Genomic DNA, 12,500 nt, shown 5'->3' with positions numbered 1-12,500 from the left:
CGGCGCCTCGCTGCAGCCGGTGGTAATCTCTAACCGGTTCACCTCGACACAGGGACTCTGGGTGACACACACACACACACACACACACACACACACACACACACACACACACACACACACACACACACACACACACATACCAGTGGTTATACAGGACCCCAGTACAGACCATGAGGTACGTTTATTGACAAAGTGGTCCCACGTCGGAGCACAGAGCAGGTGGCGTCCCACCAGGATCTACTCTGGTCTCCAAACATCAGGAGAACAACTGGTTTCTACTCGCTGTCAGACTAACAGCTGGGAATTATGATCCCATCTCCTTCTTCCAGATCAATGCACTGATGTCAGGATGGAAAACCGGTCCATGTTCAGAGAAGTCCTGACAGGTTCCGGTCCAGCAGCGCTCCGAGCGGTTCCACCTCACAGCTGCTGGTTCTCTGAGAAGCTTCCAGGCAGCTGGATCATCAGGTCCAGGTTTACTTTCTGCTCCCAGAGGTAAACCAACATTTTTACTGCTGCATCAGCTTCCAGTCAGACGTTTTCTCTTCTGTTTGGCTTTTATTCGCTGCAGCTTTTACCTCCGATGTCGTTCTAATTCGTGTTTCTTTGTGTGTGTGTGTGTGTGTGTGTGTGTGTGTTTGCATCTGGCTGCTTGGTTTCAGCACTTTCATCTGAAAAGTACTTTATAGCTAAAGTTTCAGTGAATTTAAACTATTTTATAATATTTAAAATGAAATTTCAGCATGTTTATATAAATTCTGTGAACCTAAAGATGTCTCGTTTCCCGTCCTGTTTGTCACTGAGACAAACGGGACACAGTGTATGAATATTACATTTTATAGTTCCTTAATCTTCAGAGAGTTGCAGCGTTTTGGTGGACTTGCTGATGTCCACTGAGGTGACCAGTATCCCATCCTCATCCATCCTGTCGTGCCCACTTTGCCTCCGGTACGCTCCGCCTGGCGAAGACGCAGTTCGCCTGAACAGACGTCGCTCTGCCGCCGGACGGGACGGGAGGCCATCAGGGCTGATGGTGCCGGTGAACATCTGGATGAGGGGTGTGTGTTTTACATCGAGCATCAGAGGTTAAATCAGAGCAGTGTGTGTGTGTGTGTGTGTGTGTGTGTGTGTGTGTGTGGGGCAGCGTTCAGCCTGGTCATCGCTGTGTGTGTGTCCCGGCTCACCGACATCGCAGCGCTCTCCGGCGAATCCCTGCCGACACACGCAGCTCTCTCCCTCCTCCGTTCGGTGACACTGGCCGTGCAGACACTGCAGCCCGCGGCACGGAGCCGCTGCCGCCACCGCCGCCTCCTGCAGGTTGCACAGAGCGCCGTGATATCCCGTCTCACAGTCGCAGCGGTAGGTGTGGGCATCCAGCACCACACACAACCCGTTCACACACCTGCAGGTCAAACAGGACAAACTTCACATTTCCTTTTCGCCGTAAACAACTTCTGAAATGTCTTAAACCCCTCACTTGCTGCCGTCACAAGGGTTGGCATCAGTTGCCGTGGTGACAGCATCCGGTCCAGCGAGGCCTTCTGTGATTGGCTGGTCACAGTGCTGTCCGGTCCAACCTGGCAGGCAGTGACACTGAGGACCCTGCCAGATGAAAATCATTAATTTCACTGCTTGTTTGTCGATGATCTTCATCAAAGCTCGGTCTTCGTGCTGGCGGCGCCGACCTGCACGCCATCGGGCTGGCAGACGCCGTGCAGGCAGTAGAGTCTGCGGCACGGCTGGCAGCCTGGCACCACCCCCGGCTTCATGTGGCCGCGAGTAAAGTCCTGCAGCTCGTGGTTGATGTAGAGGTTCCTGATGCAGCCATGGAAACTGGAGGTGTTGAGGGTCTGGGAGGAGAGTCCCAGAGAGGCTGGAAGCACCTCCTCCGGCATGCCTGCACAAAACACACCATAAATAATCCTTTTCTGAACAAACGCCTGGAGCAGCATCAGAACGCTCCACACACTCAGTCCTACCTCCCACATACAGCAGGGCCTCTCCTGTGGCTGGCTGGCCGCGACCCTGACTGTCCAGCGTGGTCGGCTTTCCTCCATCAACCGACAAATTGACCATCTGGTTGAAGGTCACCAGCTCTACCGTGTGGAACTGTCCATCGTTCACCGTCTCTGTACTGTTTCACGTCAACACACACGTTAATCAGGTGTAAAACGCTGCAGGTACGATAAACACAGCAGCTTTTCACACAACCTGTTAGGATTCAGACCGCCTCTTCTGACAGTCCGAGCTGAACTCCGGCGTGTTGCATTCACAGGAGATCAGCGAGTCTACCTTAAATCAGACTCCATCTGTGCCTGAACCTAATCAGCATAATTATGGAGGCTCAAACGGCAGCTGTCTGGAGGAAATCTTACAGATTCAGCTGCAGGTCAGCCTCAGCTTGAGAGATTTGCCTCGATGGAACAGATTTAATCAGACAGAAGAGATGCTCCAACCAGAACCAGAGATGATGTCAGTGTTCCTGCATGGAAAAACCGAGTCGGGCAGGAAGCATCAGGCTTCCATAACAGTCGCCAGACAGCAGCTAAAAGTCAACACGACGAAACAAACACTAACAGAGACAACAAATGGAGAAACAAGCTAATTAAATGTAAGGGCAAGAAAATAAATAAAAACAAGGAAATAAAGATAAAAAGCTGCAGACTGTAAGGTTGATCTGAGTCTTTCACAAACGGCTGATCTGCTGCGAGTTTCACACACAAGCATCCCTACGGTTCGCAGAGAAGCTCTGGAGAAGAGGAAACATCCAGATGTTGGTGCCAGAGGTCAGAGGAGGATGGACCGACTGGTTGGAGATGATAGAAAGACAACTGGAAGTCCTGGTTCAGCACTGGTTCAGATAGTAGGATAAGAATCTGCTGTAAACACCATGAGAACATGGATCCATCCTGCTGTTAGAAGACAGAGCTGAAAATCCAACATTCCTCTGAAATGTGAAAAACTGAAGGGATTCAGGGGGTGTCAGGAGCTCGTGTTGGTCTGGGCTCGTGCATCGGGAACATTTACACACGATGCAGTTCAACACAGCCATCCTTTAACTCTGCTGCTCTCCAGGTTCTTCCTTCTTCCAGTCTTTGTTCAGTTTACCTGTTCCATGACCCTGCTGCTTTCTGCAGTAGCTCATCACTGCGTGAGCAGGAGAACGCTTCTTCCTCCATCAGCCATCCCAGCATTTAAACGTCTGATCCAGTGGATTCTCAACATGGAGTGTGCTTCGTCTGCATCGTCTGCTTCGTCTGCATTGTCTGCTTCGTCTGCTTCGTCTGCATCGTCTGCATCGTCTGCATCGTCTGCATCGTCTGCATCGCCTGCATCGTCTGCATCGTCTGCATCGTCTGCTTCGTCTGCTTCGTCTGCATCGTCTGCATCGTCTGCATCGTCTGCATCGCGTGCATCGCCTGTATCGTCTGCATCGTCTGCTTCGTCTGCTTCGTCTGTATCGTCTGTATCGTCTGCATCGTCTGCATCGTCTGCATCGTCTGCATCGTCTGCATCGTCTGCTTCGTCTGCTTCGTCTGCTTCGTCTGCTTCGTCTGCATCGTCTGCATCGTCTGCATCGTCTGCATCGCGTGCATCGCCTGTATCGTCTGTATCGTCTGCTTCGTCTGCTTCGTCTGTATCGTCTGTATCGTCTGCTTCGTCTGCATCGTCTGCATCGTCTGCATCGCCTGCATCGTCTGCATCGTCTGCATCGCCTGCATCGCCTGCATCGTCTGCATCGTCTGCATCGTCTGCTTCGTCTGCATCGTCTGCATCGTCTGCTTCGTCTGCATCGTCTGCATCGTCTGCATCGCCTGCATCGTCTGCATCGCCTGCATCGCCTGCATCGTCTGCATCGTCTGCTTCGTCTGCATCGCGTGCATCGCCTGTATCGTCTGTATCGTCTGCTTCGTCTGCTTCGTCTGTATCGTCTGCTTCGTCTGCATCGTCTGCATCGTCTGCATCGCCTGCATCGTCTGCATCGCCTGCATCGCCTGCATCGCCTGCATCGTCTGCTTCGTCTGCATCGTCTGCATCGTCTGCATCGTCTGCTTCGTCTGCTTCGTCTGCATCGTCTGCATCGCCTGCATCGTCTGCATCGTCTGCATCGCCTGCATCGCCTGCATCGTCTGCATCGTCTGCATCGTCTGCTTCGTCTGCATCGTCTGCATCGCCTGCATCGCCTGCTTCGCCTGCTTCGTCTGCATCGTCTGCTTCGTCTGCATCGTCTGCATCGTCTGCATCGTCTGCATCGTCTGCATCGTCTGCTTCGTCTGCATCGTCTGCTTCGTCTGCTTCGTGTGCATCGCCTGCATCGTCTGCATCGTCTGCATAGCTTGCATCGTCTGCATCGTCTGTATCGTCTGCATCGTCTGCATCGCCTGCATCGTCTGCATCGTCTGCATAGCTTGCATCGTCTGCATAGCTTGCATCGTCTGCTTCGTCTGCATCGTCTGCATCGTCTGCATCGCCTGCATCGTCTGCATCGTCTGCATCGTCTGCATCGTCTGCATAGCTTGCATCGTCTGCATCGTCTGCTTCGTCTGCATCGTCTGCATCGTCTGCATCGCCTGCATCGTCTGCATAGCTTGCATCGTCTGCATCGTCTGCTTCGTCTGCATCGTCTGCATCGCCTGCATCGTCTGCATAGCTTGCATCGTGTGCATCGTCTGCTTCCTGCAGACTCGTGTGCCAAAGCAAACCGTGGTTTTCTGGTAGAACACATTGGGGGAGAATGATGCTCACCGCCTGCTTTGTTTGTGGTGGGATGTAGATCTGGTGACTGTGGAGCCGTTGGAGGACAGTGAACTCATCGTCATGGTGGAGATGATGTGAGCTTTGTGACATGGTGCATCATCCTGCTGGAAGTTTCCATCAGAAGATGCTACACTGTGCTCAGAAAGGGATGGACATGGTCAGCAGCAGGACTCAGGTAGGCTGTGGAGGTTAAACCAGGTCATGCTGGTACTAAGGGGACCAAAGTGGGACAAACCCACAAACTCTGCTGCAAGGTTGGACGTTTTTTGTGTTCAGAGAGGATATTCTGCATATCTCGGTCAGAACCAGAGCTTCCTTTTGGTAGTGTAGTTCTCTCAGTTCTGCGTTCCTCTTTTATTTAGTAGTTTTTCCTGTTTAGTCTTGTCACTGTGCATTACTTTACCAGGGTTCTCTTAGTTCATCCATTTCAACCGCGTCTCGTTTGGTTCGGTGTTTTATACTCCTCTCCTTTGGTTTTACTTTTCTGGTTCACTGAGTTGAGTTGTAGCCGGAGTTTAGTCCCCTTCCTGTTGGTTAATAAAACTACGATTCGGGAACCTGTTCAGCTTCCTCTCTGCATTTCGGTCCACACCTCTACCTCATCTTGACATTTCTGGACTTCCAGTTGCCTTTCCATCTCCTCCCAGTCTGTCCATCCTCCTCTGAATTCAACATCTGGATATTTTCTCTTCTTCAGAGCTTCTGTGTGTGAAAATACCAGGAACCAGCATCATGCTGCGTTAAGTCACCTACATCTCCTTCTTCCTCATGCCGAAGCTCAGTTTGAACCTCCGCAAGTCATCTTCATCGTGTCGACATGACTAGATGTGTTGAGTTGACTTTTTTAAATAGTAAAAAAACTGCTTTAATTGAACTTAATTTCACCTTAAAACCTGAAACTGGTTCTGCCTGGTTCTACAAAACAAGACATCTGATGATTAAGCTCCAGTGTTGTGTGTGTGTGTGTGTGTGTGTGTGTGTGTGTGTGTCTGTGTGTGTGTGTGTGTGTGTGTTTCTACCTGTAGATGGCCGTGGCAGGTTCGTTGCCGGGGTCATAGGTCACCCTCACATGACCTTGATGAAGCTCTACAGCGATTGGTTCATTGTCTCCATTATAGAGCAGTATGCCGTTATCCTCTGCTGTGGACACCTGAAACACACACACACATTGGTGACAGTGTGTGTGACAGCACACCACAGCTGGGATCAGGTCGTCGTGGTTACGTCCTCACCTGCAGTGTGATGTTGGCCTGAGGCCAGTTTTTCACGTCCTGCAGCTGAACGTAGGAATCTCTGTCGACGAAGTTGACGCTGACCAGCTTCTCACAGCTCTGCCCCTCGAAGCCCGGCAGACACTGACAGACCGCAGTTCCCGACTTCTCCTGGCAGGGGGCGCCGTTCTGACACTGAGCCAGCTGGCAGGGAGACGGCGGCGGTGAAACCTCACAAAACTCCCCGCTGAGGAAGACATGGAAAGTCAGGAGGACATTTACATCTGCTGCAACGGAAACATTTCTTTAACAAACTGACAGTTTGGACACCCGGCGTCCAGCCTCCATCGGTTAGAGACACACCGCTGAACCGTTTTCCCAGCGACGCCCCGCTACCAACGGCTAAGTCAGTATCCATCCATCCTACCTGACCCGTTAGCCCTCTCCCGCCAGATCTTACAATGACTCTTGTTTTGTCTCTTTCTGTCTTTCTCCAGCGTTTCTTTGCTGAATCAGCAACGTTGAAAACAACCGGTGTGTTTAAATCCATTTACCAGCTTCTGGAGCCAAACTCTGTTGCAACGTCACGCAGCATCCCAGATGGACAGGGTGTGTAGTGCTGATTTCTGTGTTGGGACGCCACTGGTTGTGCTGGTTCTGTCTTTTCCACCGTTCTGACCTTGCAGACATGATGTCGGTCTGTACGATGAGGTCAGTCGGCTCAGGTGAAGGTAGAAACATGCACGTGCGTACATCTTAATAACTTCTAAATCTGGAGAAGTCACTCTGATTCTGATGCAACTTTTCCCTTCCAGATACCTGGGAACAAATGATTGATGTTTTTGCAGATGCATGCCTGTCTGGAAGCCGGAATAAACTGCTAGTCTTTTGGCACTGCTGGGTTGCCGTAGCCAGGTTGTTGACGTCACACTTCTGCTTGTCAATTTGTCCCGTCTATAAAAATACGACCAAACAGCCGGATTTACGCTAAGAAAATCCACTGGGTGTGGGGTTAGGGTTAGGGTCAGGGTCAGGGTTAGGGTCAGGGTCAGGGTCAGGGTTAGGGTCAGGGTCAGGGTCAGGGTCAGGGTTAGGGTCAGGGTTAGGGTCAGGGTCAGGGTCAGGGTCAGGGTTAGGGTTAGGGTCAGGGTCAGGGTTAGGGTCAGGGTCAGGGTTAGGGTCAGGGTCAGGGTCAGGGTGGCGTGTGGGCTCAGTGGGGGTTCCTGTGTGTGGATTAGGGTTTGTTTGTGCCATATTTTTAACATCTGGTTCGCTTTGTTGTAGGATGCCAGCTGTTGTAGAAAAGCTTCTGACATGGGATCTACATAGCCGGTCAGTACATGGTATGGTGTTTATTTCTATTTAATTCATTTTATTTATTCTATTTTTGTAATGTTTGACTTTATTTTAAAAAGGGGTTCTTGTTTTTATCCAGATGTGGCTGTCTAGTGTAGGAGAGGTTTGTTCCTCCATTCGGGCAAGAATGTAAAAGATAAATCTGTGTGTCTGGCTGTAAACTTTTATAGTTAATGAGTATATATTTTTTATTTTTTTTTATTTTTTTTTTTTACTAATCTCTGTTTTTCTATTTTTTTAGATGCGGCCACATTTTCACTGCTGTTTTGTCCTTTTAATTTTCTTGTATGGATTCATTTTCCTCATTACGAGATTATCTTTTGTTCCCTCCAGAGTTTGTTTTTGTGATTTTTTGGGGGATTTCCAGAGGTTGGTTCCAGCTGTTTAGGCCGAGGATTCAGGTAGTCAGGACTTCACCTTCACCTGGCCTGATGGGTTGCTTTGTATTGATTTTGGTATTTTCATTTGGTTTGGGGAGTGACACTTCAGTTGCATGTGTCTTCTTTTTGTTGTTGTTTCCCCCGTGGGCCCTGGCCGTGGTGGGGAGGGGGTCTGACCCTAACAAATTAAACTCTTGTGCCCGCAGCTGTGGCCCTCTGGGATAACCCTGGATCTTTTGCTACGTTTTAACAGATGCATTTTATTCTTGTTTGTTAATAAACTTTAAATTTTAATGTTTGTTTACTGTAGTGGTAAATAAAACTCCTTGCTTGTTCCAGATGAGACTTTCTGTCTTATTATGCTGTTATTACACCATGTGTTTTCCTCCTACATTCTCGAGCGGGCAGCTTATTTCAGATAACCAGGTTTGGTCCTTTGCTCTGCCAGCCGCACATGTAAATGATAAAAAAATTAAGTTCTAAAAACACATTCCAGGTTGTTCATAACTTCTTTTGTAAAAGTTTAGTTCAGTAAATGTAAAATTTTCTTTGCATTAAACCAAAGACAAAACAATTTTTCATTAACTTTAGCTTAAGATGCAGTTATCTACATGTCTGCCCTCCCCACCCCCCACCCTCCCAGAATCTGTTGTTCCTGATCAAATAAAGCCTCCAGGCCCAGCGTCGGCTGCACCCCTCGGTTCCCGGCCTCCCGGCGGTACCTGAATCCCTGTGGACACACACAGCTGTATCCATCCAGATGGTCGACACACTGCGCTCCGTTCTGACACAGATGATCCACACACTCATTGTAATTGATGCTGCAGTCAGGCCCCACCCAGCCTGGGATGCACACACACCTGGAGCAGAGAGATGCACCTTTACACACCTGCCATCAACACACACCTCAGCTAAATTTACTGTTACTGATGTTTGGTCTCCAGTGAGATTCAGGCTTTGCTGACTGCGCCGGTGGTGAAGTGAGCTACATGTGTGTGTGTGTGTGTGTGTGTGTGTGTGTGTGTGCGTGCGCGCGTGCGCGCGCGCTGTCACCTGGGACCCGTAGGACTGCTGACGCAGGTGGACTGATGCTTGCAGGGGTTTCTATCTGTGAAGCAAACGTCTTCCTTCTCCTCACACAGCAGACCTGAGAAGCAGACGACAGAAACGGTTGTGGAGGTTTTCAGCCAGGTTGTTTGTTGTTTTTCTGTTTGTTTGTTTGTAAAAAGAAATTTTTTGCTCAGCTGATACCTGTGTAGTTAGGAGGACATAAACAGGTGTAGTTTCCAACTCCATCGATGCAGGTGGCCCCATTATCACAGCCGTGGTCTTCACAGTCGTCTACGTTCACCTCACAGAAGGTGCCGTGGAAACCAAAAGCACAGGCACAGCTACAGACACAGCCAAGGTAAACAGTCTCAGGTAAACAGTTTCAGGTGAACAGTTTCAAGTAAACAGTTTTAGGTAAACAGTTTCAGGTAAACGGTTTCAGGTAAACGGTTTCAGGTAAACAGTCTCAGATAAACGGTTTCAGGTAAACAGTTTCAGGTAAACGGTGTCAGGTAAACGGTTTCAGGTAAACAGTTTCAGGTAAACAGTTTCAGGTAAATAGTCTGAGGTAAACGGTTTCAGGTAAACAGTTACAGGTAAACGGTCTCAGGTAAACAGTTACAGGTAAATAGTCTGAGGTAAACGGTTTCAGGTAAACAGTTTCAGGTAAACAGTTTCAGGTAAATAGTCTGAGGTAAACGGTTTCAGGTAAACAGTTACAGGTAAACGGTCTCAGGTAAACAGTTTCAGGTAAATAGTCTGAGGTAAACGGTTTCAGGTAAACGGTTTCAGGTAAACAGTTACAGGTAAACAGTTTCAGGTAAACGGTTTCAGTTAAACGGTTACAGGTAAACAGTGTCAGGTAAACGGTTTCAGGTAAACAGTTTTAGGTAAACGGTTTCAGGTAAACGGTTTCAGGTAAACAGTCTCAGATAAACGGTTTCAGGTAAACAGTTTCAGGTAAACGGTGTCAGGTAAACGGTTTCAGGTAAACAGTTTCAGGTAAACAGTTTCAGGTAAATAGTCTGAGGTAAACGGTTTCAGGTAAACAGTTACAGGTAAACGGTCTCAGGTGAACAGTTACAGGTAAATAGTCTGAGGTAAACGGTTTCAGGTAAACAGTTTCAGGTAAACAGTTTCAGGTAAATAGTCTGAGGTAAACGGTTTCAGGTAAACGGTTTCAGGTAAACAGTTACAGGTAAACGGTCTCAGGTAAACAGTTTCAGGTAAATAGTCTGAGGTAAACGGTTTCAGGTAAACGGTTTCAGGTAAACAGTTACAGGTAAACAGTTTCAGGTAAACGGTTTCAGGTAAACGGTTTCAGTTAAACAGTCTCAGGTAATCAGTCTCAGGTAAACGGTTTCAGGTAAACGGTTACAGGTAAACAGTTTCAGGTAAACGGTTTCAGGTAAACAGTTTTAGGTAAACGGTTTCAGGTAAACGGTTTCAGGTAAACAGTCTCAGATAAACGGTTTCAGGTAAACAGTTTCAGGTAAACGGTGTCAGGTAAACGGTTTCAGGTAAACAGTTTCAGGTAAATAGTCTGAGGTAAACGGTTTCAGGTAAACGGTTTCAGGTAAATAGTCTGAGGTAAACGGTTTCAGGTAAACGGTTTCAGGTAAACAGTTACAGGTAAACGGTCTCAGGTAAACAGTTACAGGTAAACAGTTTCAGGTAAACAGTTTCAGGTGAATGGTTTCAGGTAAACAGTTACAGGTAAACAATCTCAGGTAAACGGTTTCAGGTAAATAGTCTGAGGTAAACGGTTTCAGGTAAACAGTTACAAGTAAACAGTTTTAGGTAAACGGTTTCAGGTAAACGGTTTCAGGTAAACAGTTTCAGGTGAATGGTTTCAGGTAAACAGTTACAGGTAAACAATCTCAGGTAAACGGTTTCAGGTAAATAGTCTGAGGTAAACGGTTTCAGGTAAACAGTTTCAGGTAAACAGTTTCAGGTAAACAGTTTCAGGTAAACGGTTTCAGGTAAACGGTTTCAGGTAAACAGTTTCAGGTAAACAGTTTCAGGTAAACGGTTTCAGTTAAACAGTCTCAGGTAAACGGTTTCAGGTAAACGGTTACAGGTAAACAGTTTCAGGTAAACGGTTTCAAGTAAACAGTTTCAAGTAAACGGTTTCAGGTAAACGGTTTCAGTTAAACAGTTTCAGGTAAACAGTGTCAGATAAACGGTTTCAGGTAAACAGTTTCAGGTAAAAGGTGTCAGGTAAACGGTTTCAGGTAAACAGTTTCAGGTAAACAGTTTCAGGTAAATAGTCTGACGTAAACGGTTTCAGGTAAACGGTTTCAGGTAAATAGTCTGAGGTAAACGGTTTCAGGTAAACGGTTACAGGTAAACGGTTACAGGTAAACAGTTTCAGGTAAACGGTTTCAGGTAAACGGTTTCAGGTAAACAGTCTCAGATAAACGGTTTCAGGTAAACAGTTTCAGGTAAACGGTGTCAGGTAAACGGTTTCAGGTAAACAGTTTCAGGTAAACGGTTTCAGGTAAACGGTTTCAGGTAAATAGTTACAGGTAAACAGTTTCAGGTAAACGGTTTCAGGTAAACGGTTTCAGGTGAACGGTTTCAGGTAAATAGTTACAGGTAAACAGTTTAAGGTAAACGGTTTCAGGTAAACGGTTTCAGGTAAATAGTCTGAGGTAAACAGTTACAGGTAAACGGTTTCAGGTAAACAGTTTCAGGTAAACGGTTTCAGGTAAACGGTTTCACGTAAATAGTCTCAGGTAAACGGTTTCAGGTAAACGGTTTCAGGTAAACAGTCTCAGATAAACGGCTTCAGGTAAACAGTTTCAGGTAAACAGTTACAGGTAAACGGTTTCAGGTAAACGGTTTGACGTAAACAGTTACAGGTAAACGGTCTCAGGTAAACGGTCTCAGGTAAACAGTCTCAGGTAAACGGTTTCAGGTAAACGGTTTCAGGTGAACAGTTTCTGGTAAACGGTTTCAGGTAAACAGTTTCAGGTAAATAGTTACAGGTAAACAGTTTAAGGTAAACGGTTTCAGGTAAACGGTTTCAGGTAAATAGTCTCAGATAAACAGTTTAAGGTAAACGGTTTCAGGTAAACAGTTTTAGGTAAAAAGTTACAGGTAAACGGTTTCAGGTAAACAGTTTCAGGTAAATAGTCTGAGGTAAACGGTTTCAGGTGAACAGTTTCTGGTAAACGGTTTCAGGTAAACAGTTTCAGGTAAATAGTTACAGGTAAACAGTTTAAGGTAAACGGTTTCAGGTAAACGGTTTCAGGTAAACAGTTTCAGGTAAATAGTCTGAGGTAAACGGTTTCAGGTAAACGGTTTCAGGTAAATAGTCTGAGGTAAACGGTTTCAGGTAAACGGTTTCAGGTAAACAGTTACAGGTAAACGGTCTCAGGTAAACGGTTTCAGGTAAACGGTTACAGGTAAACAGTTTCAGGTAAACGGTTTCAGGTAAACGGTTTCAGGTAAACAGTCTCAGATAAACGGTTTCAGGTAAACAGTTTCAGGTAAACGGTGTCAGGTAAACGGTTTCAGGTAAACAGTTTCAGGTAAACAGTTTCAGGTAAACGGTTTCAGGTAAACGGTTTCAGGTAAATGGTTTCAGGTAAACAGTTTCAGGTAAACAGTGTCAGATAAACGGTTTCAGGTAAACAGTTTCAGGTAAACGGTGTCAGGTAAACGGTTTCAGGTAAACAGTTTCAAGTAAACAGTTTCAGGTAAATAGTCTGAGGTAAACGGTTTCAGGTAAACGGTTTCA

General features: G+C 47.0%; 1 protein-coding gene across 1 annotated transcript in view; it reads right to left on the bottom strand.

The window, feature by feature from the left end:
* The window catches only part of slit1b (slit homolog 1b), a gene marked incomplete at both ends in the record, with an annotated part of 152,810 nt that overhangs the window by 197 nt on the left and 140,113 nt on the right, over positions 1-12,500 (bottom strand). Inside the window, 10 exons of the mRNA XM_079265052.1 lie at positions 1-57; positions 1,185-1,402; positions 1,478-1,602; positions 1,686-1,897; positions 1,980-2,134; positions 5,778-5,908; positions 5,991-6,216; positions 8,428-8,565; positions 8,759-8,852; positions 8,957-9,096. The exon at positions 1-57 is cut by the window's left edge and continues 197 nt beyond it. Coding sequence (XP_079121178.1) covers positions 1-57; positions 1,185-1,402; positions 1,478-1,602; positions 1,686-1,897; positions 1,980-2,134; positions 5,778-5,908; positions 5,991-6,216; positions 8,428-8,565; positions 8,759-8,852; positions 8,957-9,096 — 1,496 coding nt within the window. The remainder of the gene's footprint in view (positions 58-1,184; positions 1,403-1,477; positions 1,603-1,685; positions 1,898-1,979; positions 2,135-5,777; positions 5,909-5,990; positions 6,217-8,427; positions 8,566-8,758; positions 8,853-8,956; positions 9,097-12,500) is intronic.

Source organism: Telmatherina bonti (genome assembly GCF_933228915.1).
Source record: "Telmatherina bonti genome assembly, chromosome: 3".
Taxonomy (NCBI): Eukaryota; Metazoa; Chordata; class Actinopteri; order Atheriniformes; family Telmatherinidae; genus Telmatherina; species Telmatherina bonti.
Note: the sequence above shows the minus strand (reverse complement) of the source record. Positions and strands in the feature narration are given on the sequence as shown.